Here is a 20423-nt window from a genome sequence, read left to right as displayed (position 1 = left end):
GAATGCTTTTAAATATCTTGCTAATTTTTATTAACTGTTTGATGTGTTTTATTAAACATCATGTTTTAAATAAATGAGTGTCTATGTTGTGGAAATCACTTCTCACTTAGTCACATTTATGTACAATAGAGTTGAAGGGAAACCACAATAAACTGATTTTGTTCCAAATGATAGTAGCTGATTTCACACCGCACAACCTTTTTGTTCATAGGAGATAATTTAGATCTTACACGTGTATATCTTGTTCCTACTATACTATTTTGTCCTGCCTTGTGACATATTTCCTTTTAAAGCTAAAAGCTGTAGCTATAATTCTTAATGGATATTATTAACGTTTTAAAGAAAATTTTCATGTTTTTAAGAGTTGGCTCTAAGACATTTGATCTAGAGCTCATCAGTGTCGGCTGTAATTCGGGGGTGCCCTTGAGGACAAAAACTGATCAAAACCACCAATATCAAAAGTATATGGACATTTAATGTTCAAAGTTTCAGTAAATTGTAAATTTAATATTTAAAACAACATCCTGCCAAAAACTAAAGTACCAAAGAATTGTCCCTCTCATACATAGTTTTTCTTTAATGATAATTAAATTGACTTTGTGCCGTGAATTTACAAATAATTCTGACCTTTTTGAAAGTATTGGGATTTTGGCCCGTAGGAAGTTATACCACTTAGTGCTTTTGTACAGTACCAATTGGACATTAAATGGGGATGACTGAATTTGCATTTTACGTTTTCAGTGTAGGTAGAACTTTTAAAAATGTAAATTCAGTTGAGAATGACAAAATTTATTCTTTATATTTATTGTGAGAACTAAACTTCAATATCATGACTTTTACATTCATGTATATTTTATACAAGTGATATGCATTTGGAGTGAGAAAATATTTGTATCGTTTAGAACCACTTAATCACCAACACCTGTTAAAAGCGTTTTTTAACATGGATATGCAAGTGAAAAATCTTAAGTGAAAGAAGTAGGTGCGTTTCATGTCTTGTCCACGCGGGGGCGTAGTTTCAGACAAATGTCAGCCCACCTCCATCACCCGGAAACACAAACACAGTCTGTGTCATTTGGCATCGCGCTTCCAACATGGCGGTGAATCTCACAGATCTCTCCCTGCCTCAGTTAGAGGGACTGAAAACCCAACTAGATCAGGTAATGTGAAAACGTTTAACTAGCGTTTTTCAATTGTGACTGTGTTGTCAGATTTCGATTTTATGAGGGCGATAATCTAAATGAAAACGGGAGGGTGGGGTAGCGAGCTAGCACATCTGAGGCTAACGGTAATTAAGTACATCCAGTCAACCAGTGTGCAAGGTGAGTTAACGTGCTGGCGAATCTGTCCCTCGCCGTTTCACGTGTTTCGACAGAAGAAAAAGGAAAAATCCTGAAAATTTTCGTTGTGGCCACATTTTGTTGTTTAGACCTCTTTATTTGCAATTTAGGATTCAGACAGGTGTGGTCGCTTTGTGTATCGATTCTCTAACGTCGGTTGTTTTGTACATGTTTTTCAGGAAATTGAGTTCTTGACGTCTTCAATAGGTCAGCTCAAAGTTGTCCAGACGAAATATGTTGAAGCAAAAGATAGTATGAACGTCCTGAACAAAAACAATAAGGGTGAGTAAAGTTGTATGACTTTGTGCCCCGCCAAGCATTTAACCCACATAGACCCATTTTTATCTTTTTATGGAGAGACTAGGGATCCATAGGGGTGAAAGCAGGTCAACAGTAGATGCCGCATAGAAATTGTGTACATCCCCTGAAGGCTAGGAACATGAAGATTAATGTGAGATGCAGCTCATAAAAGCGTGTCACGTTTTTATAGACACTAATCTGTAATAAACATTGTGTTTTTGTCAGGCTTAATGATTGAAGTACATGATGCCATTCTTATACTCCTTTAGTCTCATAAGTTTCAGCAATTTTTGGATTAATACCAGGTTTGTTAATAAAATTTGGTGCAACATTTAACATTCAATTCTAAAACCTGAGAATTAATAAAAGTTGTTAAAAATAAATCCAAAATACCATATTAAGATACCAATAAAAAAAATAAAAAAAACATGCTATGATTTGGTTTGAACAACCTTTGACATTTTGAGATTTGTGTAAAAAGGAAAAACTTAAATTTCTGGGTGAAGATCACTGTTTTGGAAACTGTTCAAAAGTCCCCTTATTGTCAATAAACCTAGAAAAGCCATACTGTCTCTAGGTCATGGTTGTAAAGTGTCATGCGGCTGTGATTATCCTAAGGGTCACAACAGGTAATTTTATACAGTGACACAAAATGGTCTTAATACAATGAGTTCACTACTTTGAGGACTAACATCATCACAGATGAATCCAATTGGGTTCATTAAATCTACAAGATCTCAGCTTTCTAGTCATACCCAATGTACGCAACTCCAGTTTGCAGAAATATTTAAATTCATAATTGCACAATGGACGAGTATAACATTAATACTGCATGAGGAAAAAACACATAGTTTTTGTCCCAAACTGCATGGGATTAGCATAAAGGGGGCATGTATGTAAAGGGAAGACTCGTGTACCCGTAGAATCTATTTTCCTTCAGCTATTTTGCAGTGAGAGGTCAAGGGACCCCTTTGAATATGGCCATGCCAGTTTTGCCCTTGCCAAAATTTACCCTAAGTTTGGAGCATTATTTAGTCCCCTTTACCACAAGCAAGCATGACATGGTTGGTAACAATGGATGCCTCAGGCCTTTATAGTTTCACCAGTGTCTCCACTCTAGCTATAGCACCCAGCCCGCTACAGCCTCTTAAAGACAGTAAAGCGCTGACACTCCCACAGGTCTCAGAGGGTTAACAGAGTTACTTAAATGGTTAATAAAAACATATTTAGCTCAACAGTGGTTCTTCATTTGCTATGATAAAAGCTACCCTCTTCAATAGGTTGAAATAGTGATAATGAAAACATTTAGCAAGCTCTGCAAAGCTTAGGATCATTTTATATAACAAACTATTTAGAAGGCCTCGCTGCACACCAGTGTGTTTCACAAAATGATGGGTTGTGACTGTGCATTATGGTTTTAAAGGTGTAATGTTGTTGGTTTGTGAAATAATCCCATACATCTATGAATCTGCAGCTGAAGTCATGTGAATTCTCTCCCCCCCCCTTCCTCTCTTTTGTCATACAGGAAAAGAATTGCTCGTGCCACTCACCAGCTCTGTATCCTTACTTTACAGTAGAACAACCAGCATCTCATGTTTTGGGTGATGTGCTTTAAATGAAGTTTTGGGTCTCTTGAGACATACATACTTGTCCTTGACATTTCTTCTTCTCAGATGTACGTCCCTGGAATATTAAATGACGTGGATCATGTTTTAGTGGATGTGGGGACAGGATACTATGTTGAAAAGGCAAATATATTTACATTTGAAAGTCCATAAATAATTTCATCTTTTACTAAATAAGGTATTCAAATGAAAAAACACTCTTATGTAAAGTGTATTTATACTCCGTATTTGTTTGTCTCTGTAGAATGTGGAAAAGACAAAGGCGTTCTTCAAACGCAAAATAGACTTCCTTACAAAGCAGATAGAGAAAATTCAGCCAGCCCTTCAGGAAAAACATGCCATGAAACAAGGTAAGCTACATTCTTTACAGATATGCAGGGGTTAAAGTGGGATCTGTGTGAGAACACACAGTGCCAGGTTCAATTCCCAGCAACACTGTCTCTAATCCGTCTGTTTACTGGTTCCACTTATTATTTTTTCATCATTCTCTATTTCAGAGCTGTTCATATTTTAATATAATACTTATATAATAGCATAATAATATTTATTTCAGCATCCTTTGCACTATGCTCCGTAATTAATATAAATATCATGATTATAATTTACTCCTGCATACTTTGCACTCTTAAATGCACTATTGTCACAACCTGTCTATATTGTTTCTGTTTATATTGTGTATATATTGTTTGATCTGTATGAGTAAGCCCATTGTGAGCAATACAATCCAAAGCAAAGTTCCTCATACCTGCCAAAGAAAGCTGATTCTGAACCCCGAGCTCTGTGGAGCTGAACACCAGGAGCAACTCCCACGAGTTGTTTTCATCAAAACAAAATTATGATTAGTGTGTTAACTGCATGCCAAATTTCCTCCTAACTTGCCAAATAACTGGTTACTGACAAGTATTCAAAATGCTATTTTTGAAAAGGAGTCTGAAGCAGTCACTACACATGAAACACACCAAGGCTACAATCACGTCCAGCTAACTTTACGGCCAACAATGAGAGCAAAACAGCCTTGCCAGTCTATTTTAACCAAACGTTCTTTGTCCAGCTCCACTAAAAACACCAGATCTGCAGTACAACACTGTGTCGTTTACTACTGGGCCTGTTTTTGTGATCTTCACCTGTTTAACTGACTTTAGCAAATAGTATGCAGCTGTCCTGCTATTACAGACATGTGAACTCACCACAGACAGGTGCCTTGTTCATTGACTCACGGCAGTGCCCTGCTGAGAATAAAAAGGGGAAACACTGGAATGGATAACCAGTGATGTATAAAACTGCCAGTTCGATTAATTTACTTATTAATCGAAGTTCCGACCCAGGTTAACCGTGTGGATATCTCTATTTCCTAATTTTTTCCACTAAATGTCATCACATCTTTACCATTCAAAGCCGTATATTATAATGCTACAAGTCCCTTATCTTAATGGATATGTCAGGGCAAGTCCAAAGCATATTTTAAAGAAATGAATACTAGTTATTTTGCATAGGGGTTTGAAAATTAAATGAAAGTTGTATCCTGTGTTCTTTTGGTGATCACACACCACCTACACCAGGGGTCTTCAACAGGGGGTCCGTGACCCCTAGGGGGTCCACGGAGGTACTGCATGGGGGTCGCGAAAGTTTTGGTTGATAGACTTTTTTTTATATCCCCCCCCACTAATTGAAATGTCTTTAAATACACATTAACATGAATTCAACACACTGTAGTAAACAGATAAATGGAGGCAGAAGATGTCTTTCAGTCATCAATGCACACATGGCACTATAGGACCAGTTTGATATAACACAATTTTATACAATATATATAATTAGGAGGTCCCCGCTCCATCTCGCCATCAGTTTGGGGGTCCTTGGCCTGGAAAACGTTAAAGACCCCTGACCTACACAGTTGCTAGTAGCATTTATCAAAATCAAGGAGGACATGGAGTATTATAAAAAACATGGACTCTTCAGAAGAGGTAATTATCTTGTAATTTTTATGTCCTCTTCATTGCCAAAGCTGAAGACTGCTGTCGTCCGTTCTCAGCAAGTGACATAAAACGCATCACTCGAGGCGCTGTGCGCAAATGTCACCAAACCAAAAATGTCACTTTTAAGTTAACATTACACAAGTAGTATTTTACAGTACAAAGAAAATGTGTTAAGGAATAGATATGCTGTAGTAATACATGGTAACTATAATCTGAAAAAGTCTCAATTAGGATGTTTTAAAGGTGCTCTAAGTGATGTTGGGGGATGTTACTTCTTGTTGACGTTCAAAGTATTTTCTGTTTGTGTATGCTTTGTGGTGCAGGTGGGCACAGTTTGTTTTGTTGCCATTTGTAGACCCTGGGCTGTCTATAGAGACTGCATTTTATTGTTTTACTTTTACAGTGCGTTCTGGGGACAGGCAGCTTGCGGATAGTAAAGAGATGTTTGCTGTATGTGACAACCACAAAAAACAAACACGTGTGACATCGCTTAGAGCACCTGTTAAGTGGAAAACCTTTACTTTACACGTTGTGTTCTTTCTTACAGCTGTGATTGAAGTAATGAATGTGAAGATCCAGCAACTGCAACAAAGCCAGCAGGCATCACAGATGGTTGGACCCACCAAGGCGTAATGAGAAAACCTGTTAAAACTCTTCGTGGTTTGGGGAAAGGGGGATTTTTAAGTTTGTGTGCAAATAACTCACATCTGTAGGACAAGAAAATGACCTCCACTAATCTAATGAAGTCATGTTAAATACTGAAGAAAAAAAATTGTTTTGCTTTCTATCTGAAATAAGTGCACAAACCTTGTCACCAGTAAAGTATAAGTAGGCTATTGTTACAGTAAAGCAATTGTGTGTACTTGGTCGATTTTAAGTCAATTTAATTGGGTGTCTGATTAAAGAGGTCGCTGTGCATTTAAAAAACATTGTTTTTTTTCTTTTATTGTGTATACATCAGTGGGGTCCACTTCACTACCAATACTTCTCTTTTTTTCATAAGTTTGTGAATGTAAGTGAACTGTATCTTCTGCAAAAGTGTTAAGGCCCTGAGACATACAGTATGCAAGTGTTTTCACTGATTCTGGTTAATAAGACTGCTCAAGTTAGTAGTGGGAGGAGCTACACTAGGAATTACATGAGCTCTCAGCACTCCCTCTAGTCTTTATACGTCAAAACAATAATAATAAGAGATGTAATCATGTGAAATCTAAATCAATTAAGGTAGGGGTCGCATGTCTGCAGCACTAGTGTTTAAAAGATCCTGTGCAAATCAATTCCAGCTCAAAGTTCTAATCAAACAGTTTTTTTTTTAATCAAGGCGTGGTCATTACATGTTCAAGGCACACTAGCATTGACCTTTCACACTGGTTTTTCTATTTTTTGATTGATAAAAGATCAATATTATTCCACGCTATCCGTGGTGTGACGATGAGAAAAACAACGTAATGAGATGAATTTTGATTTTATTGGAGCAAATCTAATATTCTGATTTTTATCACTTCAAACTATTTAAATAGAAAGTGAACAGAGTGGAAAGATAACATTTATACAGTTTCCGTCGTTGACTCAAGAGTATATGGCTGCTGTTGAAGGACAGAAGTTTGTCCTGTACACTGTCCAGCCAGACCGGTTGATACCTAACGACACGTCAACAGGGAGCCGCCAGAAATATTTAACTCGTTTTTGCAATGGGTGAAATATAGATTAATTAAAGCATACATCCACTAACGTTTTGTGCAATATCGTTATTACAAGATAAGGCAGGTCTCATAAGAGCATCGAATCGGCTCCAGCAGCCATAGTGACCTCATAGGGGTCAGTCGATCGTTGCTACCATAGACTGGTTGCTACGTGCGGTGTAGCATTGCTGTTGCCGGGGAGGTAAGTAGGTAGAGGCGGAGTAAAGTCGGTTGGGACGGACTGTGGCAGACAGAGGACGCAGATGTCACATGCTGGATGAGCGGTGCCTCGAAGCTGGAGGAATTGAGCTTGAAGAACATATTTCATCAAATGGGAAACTATTTTACAAAAAACAGCGAGACTGCCGTTATTGTTATAAATTAAAAGCTTTAAAAGTTGTTGTCCGCGCGGACGCACCGTTTGGACTGGGGCAGTTCGGTCGTTGGAATTACGTTACCGGGGAGACGGTAGTTACGACGACTGGCCACTCTAAATACGTGCGGCCAATCATTTTTAAGCGTTAAAGCCATCCCAAATAATACAACCAACAGGACAATTGAATCCAGCTACTGGAGTTGAGAAGGACATCGTAAGAAGACGAGAATCGAAGCAGCATGGTGAGTTTGGGGCCTGGATGTGGGCACGCTAGCTAACATGCGACAACCTGTTTGCGTCCTTCCTCCCGTTTGACTCGTGCTGCTTAAGCTCGCCCAAACTGCGCCATTGTAGTAAGGTTAGCCTTACTTTACATGTTAATTAACGTTTGTGCTCCGAAACACTGCTTTTATTATATACATGGACAATTAATCATGCTACTGTCAACTTTTCAAACAAATTATCGTAGTTTAGCAGTGTAAAGTAAGGCCGGTGTGACATTTTAGTAAACTTAAGCTAGTTAGCTAGCTAGCTAAAGGCAGGTATTTATGGAGTCGTTAGTCACTGTATGGTAGACTGCGAAACACCAAACAAGCTTATCTTGCCAACGTGTTTCGGACATAATGAGTTGGGGAAATCTGTCATGTTGCATAACCAGTCGCTGTAAATGCATAGTTTAATTCCTTTACCTTTCATATGTAGCGACTAAGTTACTAACGTTACACGTGATTTGTGTAAAATGTTAGCTGTGTTGCACAACTGTAACGTTCCGTGATAAAGGTCATCATGTCAATAACGTTAAGCCGCGGAGACGTCAACTTTTAAAAGTTAACCACGAGAGGATAGTTAAACAATTAACCACAGACGCCTTGAGTTCAGAAGAAAAGTTAGAGAAACGATTTTGAATATCGTCGCATATGGTTGGGTGGGCACGTCGGGCACCATGTGCTCTTTCTTCCCTCAGAGCAACGCTAACGTCACTTAGCTTCACAGCAAGCGCTTAGCCGGTAAATTGTAACCACATTTTGGATAGCTGACAGGTTGGACTCAAGTATTAGATTCATGTATTAGTTTAGCATCAATGACTGAAGCACACCCGAGGTTTTGCAATAGATGTCAGGTCGCCTTCTTTAAGTAACGCTAGAGCTCGGAGGTGGACTTGCGCCGTGTGTGTGTGTGGATTTCGGATAAAGTAGCTTTATTAATTGGATTGGCTATGATGCAGTAAAGGGGGTCATTTAAGTTATGATTTTCAGTAGTAGCAGTAGTAACTATAAGGAATGCGTGAGTGGCTTGCCACATAATGTAAATACTGCTTTAATACCTTATTCATTACTTAGCTAGTAATTGAATGCTGAGCTTTTCCTGAATTTCTTTCGGGTTCTTTTTTTGGAGTTTACCATTACCTGCAGTCATGCCAAGCATATACATAGGTGGTGATCGCAAGAGGCGTGTGTATTATTTGTTCTATGTATGTCTGAAACCAGTTGCAGGCAACTCCACGCATCTAAGTGTCTGACTTAACCACATTACATCCAATCATGTAAAATCTCACTGTTTCAAAGACCAAAACACTTCTTTCTGCACTAGTGTGTTTCTTGGAACATACTGCATATTATGTGTACCCAAAACTATTTTCTTTAACTTTCATTGTATTCTTATAATCATGCAGGTCACCACAAAGGGAGCAGGTCTGAACCCCAATGCTAAAGTTTGGCAGGAGATTCCTGCCCACCAGAATGACATCCCAGAGGAGACAGAGAATTCTCCTTGGCTGCCGACCTACCCCCCTCCTGCTGAGATGGCCAACGGTATGAGCTTATTCAGTTTTTTGCGCAAAAACTTCAATTGATCTCCATCTTCCCCTCAGGCCATTAATGCAAACTAAACCCCTGTCCCCCTGCACTGGTACTAGTGGTGTAACGGATCATTTTTATTTAACAAAATGTACAGGTAAAATTTATTACATTTTTATTAAATAATTTAAATTCCTTCCTTTTTTTGCTAATCTGAAAATTGATCCACATGTGACTCAAAACCGTGATCCAAACCGCTTAGTGTTTAAGTTTAGTGAGCCGTTACACCCCTAACTGGTACAGCACTAAAGTATGGGGATAGGCTGTGTGACATGTGTAGGCATGTATAGTATTTATTGACAAATACCAATATAATTACAGATAGACATTTTTGGTACTATTCTCCTCATGGTTATGCAACAAATACAAAGCTTATGTTTCTTTAGAACATTAGATGCTGTTGTCTAAACATCACTTATTTTACTAATATTTTTCCTGCTTGCCTGGTCTATCTTAGGTTACTCAGACGTCCCCTCTTCAGGGGGAAAAGGACACAACGCTGAATATCCTGACAGCACTGCTGACTATGCCCCTGTACCTGCAAAGGGAATTGTGAATGGCATTGACCAACCTGACTTAGGGTATTTACTCTTTGACCCGCAATGCGACTCAGCCATAGAGGGTAATGCTTCTAAGGAACAACCAATATCTGAGGAGAGCCTAAGAGAGTCATTGAAGAGACAGCTTGAGTTCTGCTTTTCTAGGTGAGTAGTAAAGCAATTTTCAAAGTCTTTTAGTTTATATCATAGATTGCAACTGTTTGGATGAGTTATTTACACTGTTTGCCCCTATATACTTTAGTGTGTGTGGTGTGTGTGGTGTGTGTGTGTGTGTGTGTGTGTGTGTGTGTGTGTGTGTGTGTGTGTGTGTGTGTGTGTGTGTGTGTGTGTGTGTGTGTGGTGTGTGTGTGTCAAAAATAACATCAGTAATGAATAATTGAATTGCCTTTTTATATATATTCGTTTCGACTAATTGGAACAAGCTCACACAATCGGTAGTTTTAACCTATGAATGACCCTGAATATCATGCAAGCATTAGAATATACATTATATTCAGTAAGCCTCAATAAACCAAGGCGATGAAATGGAGGACGAGTGGGGCTATTGGGCTCAGACCATGTTAATGCCTGTATGATATTTGTTTTTTTCTTCTTCTGTAAAATCTGTAGTTTTTTCAAGTGGTTGGGACAAGTGTTACACCATATAACATTACAGTAGTTTGAATGGGGCTCAAACAAAGTTTTATATAAAGTGAGAAGTGCTGAGTGTGGGAGTAAATGTCTTACTTTAAAAAATAATTAAAAATATTTAGTTAGTTTTTTGGTTAGATGATCATTATGCCATTTGAAATTTTCATCATTATAATTGTGTTTCTGTAGCCATTTGTGGTAGAGGGAGAACGAGCAGACTTTTTTTTCTGCTTGTCTTATTTTTTTCTCCGGCTTCCTGTTAACCATGACCTCCATCTTCCTCTTTTTCCCTGCACTGTTCTTGTTCCACATCCATTTTTTTTTAAGATGATTTTTTGGGGGGCTTTCTCCCGTTATTTATGAGTGACAGTGGATAGAAGGTGGGAAAGAGATGGGGGATGACACGCAGCAAAGGGCCGCAGGTTGGATTCAAACTGCTGTAAAGGCCTTAGCCTACATGGGGCGCACGCTCTTCCTGGGGGAGCTAGAGGACGCCCCATGGCATTTGAAATTTAAAAATGTATTGATATAGACTCAGAGGAATTTAGTGATATTTACTTTTGAATAATTTGTTCATTTATCTTAAGACAAAATGCTTGTTTTCCATTTGATTTTTCTTGGAATGAAACAAAATGTAATTCGTCTTATGTTAAGAGTTTATTACACCGAAACCAAATTTCTACATTTTTTAATTCTCTATTTATTTATCTGATTCCATAATGTAATTTATTAGATTCCTGAGGTGTTTTTATTAAGGGTTATCAATCCCTGATTGGACAGCCATTGACTTAATTTATTTCTTTGATTAGTTTGGCATTTTGAATGTTTTTGTAGTCCAATGTTGTTGTTGTTTTTGACTATTTGCAGAGAGAACCTGTCTAAGGACCTGTACCTGATATCCCAGATGGACAGTGATCAGTTTGTTCCCATCTGGACCATTGCTTGTATGGAGGACATCAAAGCCCTTACCACTGACATAGACCTCATTCTGGATGTACTGCGAGGTACCAGTGCTGTTGTTCTGTCTGTATTTTACAAATGCTTGCAGTTTCACTGACACATTAGTTTACATACAGAATCCATAAACAACTTTAAAATGTTTTGAACTAAATAAAACTGCATTTCACACCAACATCGGGTTTATAAAGAAGGTCTTAAGTTAAGGGTAAAGTTGGGTCCTTTTCCGGTTTGTACAGTGTACCTGGCTAAACCAGTTTGATTGTATGCAAACCAGTTGAACTGGCAATTTTCACTATGACACCTTCTGACAAGTAGCCTACATTAGCAACCTGTCCCGACAATGTAAAGGAACTAAATCCAATTTCTATTGCTAGCAGTGTTGGGCAGTAGCGTTACTAGCGTAACTACTTCTCAATAGCGTTGCTGTTGTCTGAATAAAATGGCTTTTTAGTAGCTTAGCGCTTTTAGTGGCCATGTTGCTGTAGCTTGGCGTCTTTGGTGGATAACGTTAGCTTCAGTGTAGTGAAACTATATTAAGTGTGGATTATTTGGTAGCATAGCTCTCTACACTTTCCAAGTAGCTTGTCCCACACTGGCAATGAGTTATATGACAACGTGATTAACATAATGCCATCTATCTTCGTCCGCTTATCCGGTATTTGGTCGTGGGGGTTAGCAGCTCCAGCATGGGAACCCAAACTTCCCTTTCCCGAGCCAAATCAACCACCTCCGACTGTGGGATCCCGAGGTGTTCCCAGGCCAGATTGGAGATATAATCCCTCCACCTAGTCCTGGGTCTTCCCAGAGGCCTCCTCCCTGCTGGACTTGCCTGGAACACCTCCCTAGCGCTCAGAAGGCATCCTTACCAGATGCCCAAACCACCTCAACTGGCTCTTTTCGATGCAAAGGAGAAGCGGCTCTACTCTACTCTAAAAAGCTCCTATCTCTAAGGGAGACACCAGGCACCTTCATGAGGAAACCCATTTCGGCCGCTTAAACCCTGGATCTCGTTCTTTCAGTCATGACCCAGCCTTCATGACCATAGGTGAAGGTAAGAACAAAAACTGACCAGTAGATCGAGAGCTTTGCCTTTTGGCTCAGCTCTGGTTTTGTCACAACGGTGCGATAAATTAAATGTAATACCGCCTGCGCCGATTCTCCGACCAATCTCCCACTCCATGGTCCCCTCACTTGCGATCAAGACCCCAAGGTATTTAAACTCCTTCACTTGGGGTAAGGACTCATTCCCTACCTGAAGAAGGCACTCCATCGGTTTCTTGCTGAGAACCATTGCCTCAGATTTTAGAGCTGATCCTCATCCCAGCCGCTTCACACTCTGCTGCAAACCAATCCAGTGAGTGCTGAAGGTCACAGGCCGATGACGCCATCAGGACCAAATTATCTGCAAAAAGCAGCGATCCTGAACCAACCAAACTGCAACCCCTCCCCACCCTAACTACGCCTCGTTGTCCAGTCCATAAATACTACAAACAGGATTGGTGACAAAGCGCAGCCCTGGCGGAGGCCAACCCTCACCTGAAACGAGTCAAATTTACTGCCGAGAACCCGGATTAACATAATTTAATAATAATATATATATATTTTTTTAAACAAACTAACCATAGATAGCCACTAGTGTCTGACAGCCATTTACTGGAGTTGCTACACTCTCATTATGGCCTCACTCGGGAACAGCTGAATCAAGTGCAACACCTAGTGATAAAATTAGGTATACCGTTCCAGTGTTGGGTTTAATATCAAACGGTTTGAAAATGTTTACACTGGCCCGAGCCTAGTTTATGGTATCCTGCAGTTGTTAATTGTGGTCTGATGCTTACCACTTCTTCAAAACCGTTTTCCGAGGGTGGAAACATTGAATTGTCTTTGTAGCTTACAGTCAATAATAAATGCTTTTAACATTATTAATTACTTTTTTTTTTTTAAATGCTGAAGATGTATGCCAGAGAGAGATGCATATTCTCCAAGAGCACTTAATGTAGGTTGTTTGAGGGAACCTGAAGTTACTTACAGATTGTAAAAAAACATATACTTAGGATGTGTCTTTGTTATAGCCTCTCCCATGGTGCAAGTTGATGAAACTGGAGAGAAGGTTCGGCCAAACCACAGTCGCTGCATCATTATTCTGAGAGAGGTGCCAGAGACTACACCAGTTGAGGTAAAAGTTCCATACTGCATACTTAGCACAGTTCTACACAAAACCAACACATCTTACTGTACAGTACATCATACAAACAAGGTGCTCCCGCACGCTCATTCTTGCTCACACTGTGTTCAGGCAAAGCTGTTAAAAAGAAGTCCGTTACAGACAGTGATGTGCATTATGTTTGTCACTGCATTTTGATGTTATAACTGTGGATATTTGGTATAAGAGGTATATAATGGCTCATTGACAACTTATCATAGAGCCTGCATGGTGACCTGATTGGAGATGTGTGAGTTTAGTTTTGGAGGGAGAAATGTGTAATATGAGCCTTGCATCTTATTCACAGGAAGTGGAGGCTCTTTTTGAGAGTGAAAACTGCCCCACAGTGTTAAGCACAGAGTTTGCACACAACAGCAACTGGTACATAACATTTCAGTCAGATATGGATGCACAACAGGTACGTATCCACATTAATAAAACACAGGGCTTGTTTTTGACTAACTTGCTGTATAATCCTAGTATTGTCTAAGTTACACAATACAGTTACATTTTTGGTTTAATGCTTATTTTAATTTTTATTAACATGGCATATATACTTTTGCATTAAATGTGGCTGTCATTTGCTCTGGTTCCATTGTTCTTGAAAACCAAAGGTGAATTTCCATGACCTTGGTGAGGGTGCAAGATTTGGATTTGACAATTCTTGATTATAGTTGCTTGTAAAGTTTGTTTAATGCTGTTTTAGGTATGCAGTATAACGGATACTTTCTGTGTGTGATTTATTACAGCAACTTTATCATTTGATGTGCAAGTAACAAGTTTACAGTTGTATGCACTGAACATCACACTAGTGTATTGGGAAGATTTGAAACAGATTTGACATTATTGTGAATACTCTACTGTCTTCTTTCTTGTCCTCAGGCCTACAGATACCTAAGAGAAGAAGTGAAAATGTTCCAGGGAAAACCAATTATGGTGAGTTCTTAAAAATGCATAAACCAGTAATTGTTCAGTACGCTATAAGGTTTTGTTTTATTTCAGCCTGGATTACTGCTTATTATTGGTTCTATTTTAGACGGTAGTATGGAACCCAGCAAGCCTTGTGTTACACAAGACTAGTTGTGTTGGTCAGCTGTCACGGCACTACTCTGGCTAAGCCGTAGCCTCAGGAGTGACCTTGGGGTTTCTGTGCACAGAGGCTTGATAAGAAAGGTGTTTGGCAGAACTGCTGCACACCTATCTCCCTTCTTATCACAATGTGGTATTTACCTTTGCATTTCAGGTACAGTATCTCATGCAGTCTTTTTCAGCTGTACTTTGACTTGACCTTGTCTGCCCCTGATAAACCAAATGAGTCTTTTGAGAGACGTATTACTGCTCCTGTCGAAACCCCAGTGATGATCAGTATCGCGCTTGGAAGGACCCATATGCACTGTGGCTGGCTGGGAGGAATTTTTCATTTGTAGACCTCTTGATCAGTCTGCTGTATCTCTGTTTCTACACCATACCTCTTCTCTCCCTCACCCCCCCCCCCTTCTTTCCCCTAGTCACTGCAGTGTTGTATGGCCTAATGACCGTGAGATTATGAGATCTGAGGGGACTGAAGTACGATGTACAAGACCACTCATTATAGGCACAGTGGAAGTGTCACATCTTCACTCCTAGCAAACTTACCTGATTACCTTCTTTCTTACCCTTTCCCTCTCCCCTAGGCCCGCATTAAGGCTATTAACACATTCTTTGGTAAGAACGGCTTCCGCAGTGTGGACTCAAGTGTGTACAGTCAGCATGCCCAACCACAGGCTCAGTATGGCTCCCCAGTCTACATGCAGCAGGCTTACAGCCCTCAGCAGCAGTACCCTGTATACCCTGTGGTGTCTCCCTCCTGGAACCCTTCCGTCACACCTTACTTTGAAACACCACTGGTGAGAACCTGAATGTAGGATTAAACTGATTGAAATGTTATTTTTGTCCAGAATACATACATTGTTTCAAGGTGCTCATAGCATTGTATTATTACAATCAATGTGATATTCCCAGCCTCAGTGCATACACAGATATATTGCATTGTCCAGAGCATTAGACATTTTTATGGAGCTTATAGCCTTTATTTGATTTCCTGCTGCCATTGTGTGATCCAGGCACCTTTCCCGCACAGCGGATTCATAAATGGTTACAGCAGTCCTGGCAACTACAAAGCAAACTCAAGCTCCATCAACACCCGAACCATGAGTGGGAACCGGTAGGTGCAATTCACAATGATATAACTCTCTCATTCATAGTTGATTTGTAATGCGATTTTTTTTTTTTTTTTTTTTTTTTTTTTTTTTTTTTTTTTTTTTTTTTTTTTTTTTTTTTTTTTTTTTCCTCCATTTATTGCGATTCTAGAAGTATTGCAAAAAAAAATTCCTCAACAAAAACAAATGTTGAATAATACACTATATAGAATAATACACTTCACCACGTAGCCCTTTGCTGCATGTCACTCACCCTCCTCCACTTCAGCTGTCCTCTAAAATAAAAGCCTAAAATGCCCCAAAAAAGACAATCTTTAAGAAATGTGTACCTTTTGTGTGTGCCCAGAAACCAAGTTAAGGGTCAACCTAGGCCCGGAGGCATGCCCTCTTCTTTGGCTCCAGAGACCCTGATGGATAGCTTGTCTGGTCCCCTGAGTCCACAGCCCCTTCAGACATCAGGGACGCCGACTGGCACCACTTCAGCGACAGCCTCTCTACCCTCCTTCAGCCTTAAAGACACTTCTCCACAGGCTGTCTTATCCAGTGGATATCTGAGTGGGGCTGCACGGGCCAGGCAAGTGAATATTATCCTGCTTATTAACACTAGGGAGATAAAAATATATAACCAAAACGTAACGGGCAATCCGTTCCAGGGAAATGCAACCCATTTCATGCAATGTGTTTTTACATGTAAATGTAACTTTCATGTGTAAAACTTTTTAATGTAGAATGATCTGTCTTCATTGTAGGAGAAGTAGCCACAGAGGCATGAGGAGGAAAAGAGAAGATGAACACACCATGGTTGGCATATTTCCTCTTTGTACCTGTTTATTACATTATTTTTAAATAGTGTGATTTTTCCTGTGTAGATCAAGGAGGTCCTGATGGTATCGCCTTATCTAAAAGTTGTAGTAGTAGTATTTTTGTGGCAAGTTCATTATATTGTCACTTATCTTATATCTGCCTAAAACCTTTAATCAAAACTACAGAGGCCTGTCCCTTTGATGGAGACCAAGGTACCACCTCCACCAAAGTTTGACCTGGCAGCTTCCAATTTTCCTCCTTTGCCGGGATCTGTTGTCAGTATGCGGGGAGAAAGTATGCCAGAAGTACGCCTTTCAGATGTTGTGCGTGGCCTTAAGGTGACCAGCAAGGTAAAAACCTTGTCCTCTTTCATACCTTTTTAATCGGGAGACTTGCATAACCAGTATTTAAGTTACAGTTGTATAAATGCAAATCATTGAAAATTATCCATTATTTCAGCATGTGAGCCAAGAGGTTAACGAGACCCAAAACACAAACATCTCTGAAGATGCTGTAAGGAAACCAGATTCTGTAACCCTTGTTGCTAAACTTGCTCCTGTGACACCGCTCACAGTGGCACCCCACACAGTAGCACCACCAGTCTTAAGGTAAAGTTTACTTCAAGCTTATGTCTGTGAATAAAAGGGCAAATACAATGAAAATTAATTATCTTTTACTTTTTTTGTCAATTTTAGTGTGTCTCCTCCAATAAAAGAAGAGGTTAACGCTGAACCTCCTATTCCAAAGAAAGAAATCTCCTTGTCCTCGCAGGCTGCCTCCCCAACAGCCTCTGAACCTGCTCCCTCCACCTGCAACCAGTCTGTTCCCATAGAAGCACCCTCCCCATCTCCTCCAACTCCAACATCTCCAACATCCGAGCTGGTAAGGCCTGCCTTCTAATCAGGAGTTTCACATTAGCTCACAGCAACATCCGCTCAAAGCTCCCTGTTGACTCATTATTAATATAAAACTTGTGTATGAAATTGGCTGGCTCCTTTTGCGGAGGATGGCAGCAGTAGATGGAAGGCACAGCTGTTTGATTGGATTGAATTATGTCTTAAGAGTAGAGGCAAGTGTCTAAGGTGTAATTTAAAAAATAAAATAAAATAAAAAACAAAAACATCTTCAGCAACTTAAAACTACCACGTAATGGTCAATGATGGAGTATTTTGGATCATATCTTCAAGTGGTTAGTGTTTTTGTTACTCATGTTATTTATTTTTGTCTCTTTTATCATTTATTTTAAATCTTCACCCATTATTGTCTAACAAGGGGGCAAGAAAGCTCAGTTATGCAGAGGTGTGCCAGCGGCTGGCCAAGGAGCCGCCAGCAGCACAGACGCCCTCTCCATCCCCCTCCGCCTCCTCAGCCGGTCAACCCCTGCAAGAGCTCAAGGTCAACAGGGTTAAGGAGTCACGGCCCAACTCCAGGCGTTATACAGACAAACCAGAGAAACCCGGAGACAGCCGCCTGCCTCGTCAACCATTACGCTCCTTTAGAGGGGCAAATGGCCAAGTCAGATCCGGAGGGCTGAAGATTCGGGAGCATCAGAGAGGACTGAATCCTGGCAAACCGTTTTCCCCACACCGGGGAGCCAGACGCAGCGGCAAAGAACAGAATATTCCCCCGGGGGAACCCAAATTAAAAAAGAACTTATAAAACATGAACTTCAACAGAAATGAAAACTATATACAGTACATGTAAATATATGTAAATAGATGGATGACTATATTTCATTTGACAAACTTTTTCAAAGAGTTTTAATATTTGTGTGCGTGCGTGTGTGCGTGCGTGTGTGTTTTGATTTCTCTGAGTGGTAATTGCTGGCATGTGACTTATCGTGAGCTTTTTATTCAATTTGTTTTGCAGTGTAATCAAGGATATATGATAATTTATGAAATGGAAGATGTTTAATCCATGGCAGAATAATAGAAACTGGGGGGGGGGGGTGATTAACTAAAGAATGTCTGACCTTTTGATGATGAATAGCAATGTTTGAAGAAATTACATTATGTAGAAATGATCTACGTGAGTTGCGTAATGATTATAATCCTTCACTGTTTTTACAGTAGTTGTCTTTGTGATGCAGATATTAGATCAAGGCTAATAACATTTAAAACGAGCCCTGCATTTTTTAAATCTTTTTTTTGTCGGATTTAATCATTGATTTAACTCCCGTGCAAATCTGTATATCTTGTTTATAAAAAAAAAAAAAAAAGTAGAGCATGAATACTTATGAGAATAGTAGTTGTCGCCAAATAACCTACTGTCGCTGAGGTTATAAGATGTAAGCGCGAGCAGAAAGACTGTCTGCCAAGGTTGATCAAACGTCAATAATGTTGGTGTTTGTCTCACAAAGAAAGACTACAGGGTTTGATGGCTAACTTTAGTTTCAGCCTTTGCTTTTAATATCTATAGTTTTGTCATTTCAGTTTCAGGAATGTTTTTTTTGTTTTTAAAGTAGAATGGTAGATGTTGAAGATTAAGCTGTTTTTAATTATTGACTAGCATCTGCTTCTGAATTGCTAAAATGTATTGGATGATCTAATACACCTCAGGTTAAGGGTTTTCTTTCACAATAGAAATGTGTGGCCTCTTCCTGAGGAACGTGGCTATTTGATGGTTGACATGGCCAGTGTCTAAACACATTGATTGCTTGCATTATCTGGTTTGATACACAAGGCTTCAGACGAATGTAGTCCATTTGGCATAAAACTTTTGAGCTTGATTTTATAAATGTCTATATGTAGTAGCTTTCCTTGAGCGTGTGTATTTTCCTGCTGTAGACTAGTTCATTTTCTAACAACAAATTGTTTTTCTTCTCATAGTATTCAATGTTTGTGTAATGTTAGAAAATTTGTGTGTAAACTGATCTGAGAAAATATTTTTGGTCATAGACAACTGAATTGATACCGATCAGCCACTCATGCTCAACAATCAGCAGAACATGCCTGTTCCTGTAGTGGTGTGACTTGAAATGCACTATCCAGAAATAAGAAATGGAAATTGTTGCACAGAAATTCTCAACTTAAACTTAAATGTGTTTTCCTTTTTTTTGTTTTCACTTCATCTAAATAGTCAGGGGTGTTGCAAATGAACAAAAGATGAGTGAAGATAAAGAATTCCAGGTTTTCAGGATCAGGGGGATAAAAATAGATACATGTTTGGAGTCTTCTATAGGCACTTGACTGCAGTGTACAGTATTTTGTGTTATGTGGCCTGTACAGTTGTCTAGTGTGTGTGTGTGTGTGTGTGTGTTTATGTAAATGTCTGTATAAACGTGTGTGACAGAAAGCTTGCTTTTGCTTAAGACTACATGGAACTACTATCTCAAACAAACCTCCAGTGCCTTAACAGTGATCGATTTCAGTATATAGAGTACAAGAATTGTGATTACATCAATTTCTCACTCTGAACATGGCTGGTTAGTTGATTGTCAAAATCCAACATGATCAGTTTATGACACTTGGAGACACTAGATCTTGCTCAATGTAAATCTCAGTATGTTACAATTGTAGCTTGGGGGCTGGGCACTCTTGATATGTGCGTGCATGCTTGTTTAGCCATTATGTGTCTGTTAGTTTATTTTGTTAGCTTGTTGATGCAATGTCAAGTCTTCTATCAGATTCCTGCTTATAACTCAAAATCAAACATGGGACTGCAATTTTCAGCCAAGTACACACTGGTTTATTAAGTAATTGTTATTGCTGAGCCTAAAATAAAGATTTATTTTTAAACAGCGGCTTTACACTTATTTGTATTTTTTTTAATATATATATACATATGTGAAATAATCTCAACATTATGTAACAGTTGTAGGCATATTTGTGAGTGTGTCCATGAGATTTCAGTGATGTGTGACACCGACACAACGGAATAGCATTTGTATAAATTGTGAAACAAAGGTGGTATG

The 20423-nt window shown here is 39.4% G+C and overlaps 2 protein-coding genes across 2 annotated transcripts; both read left to right on the top strand.

The window, feature by feature from the left end:
• The first annotated feature begins 982 nt into the window (after nt 1–982).
• On the top strand, nt 983–6013 carry pfdn5 (prefoldin 5). Its single transcript, XM_032514903.1, has 6 exons — nt 983–1160; nt 1520–1622; nt 3166–3197; nt 3314–3388; nt 3510–3615; nt 5789–6013. Exons 1-6 carry the CDS (start codon nt 1095–1097, stop codon nt 5872–5874), a joined length of 468 nt encoding a protein of 155 aa, XP_032370794.1. The 5' UTR covers nt 983–1094; the 3' UTR covers nt 5875–6013.
• A 1088-nt stretch (nt 6014–7101) lies between these two features.
• larp4ab (La ribonucleoprotein 4Ab) lies at nt 7102–20249 on the top strand. The gene is made up of 15 exons (XM_032514898.1): nt 7102–7541; nt 8972–9110; nt 9613–9859; nt 11213–11349; nt 13378–13481; nt 13816–13926; nt 14391–14444; nt 15182–15394; nt 15611–15711; nt 16053–16280; nt 16456–16507; nt 16696–16860; nt 16970–17118; nt 17206–17392; nt 17783–20249. The coding sequence occupies exons 1-15, from the start codon at nt 7539–7541 to the stop codon at nt 18167–18169; spliced, it is 2277 nt and encodes a 758-aa protein (XP_032370789.1). The 5' UTR covers nt 7102–7538; the 3' UTR covers nt 18170–20249.
• The last annotated feature ends 174 nt before the right edge of the window (nt 20250–20423 follow it).

The sequence above is a fragment of the Etheostoma spectabile genome, chromosome 4, assembly GCF_008692095.1.
Source record: "Etheostoma spectabile isolate EspeVRDwgs_2016 chromosome 4, UIUC_Espe_1.0, whole genome shotgun sequence".
NCBI classification, from domain to species: Eukaryota; Metazoa; Chordata; class Actinopteri; order Perciformes; family Percidae; genus Etheostoma; species Etheostoma spectabile.
The sequence above is the reverse complement of the archived record's forward strand: the minus strand, read 5'-3'. Positions and strand labels throughout refer to the sequence as shown.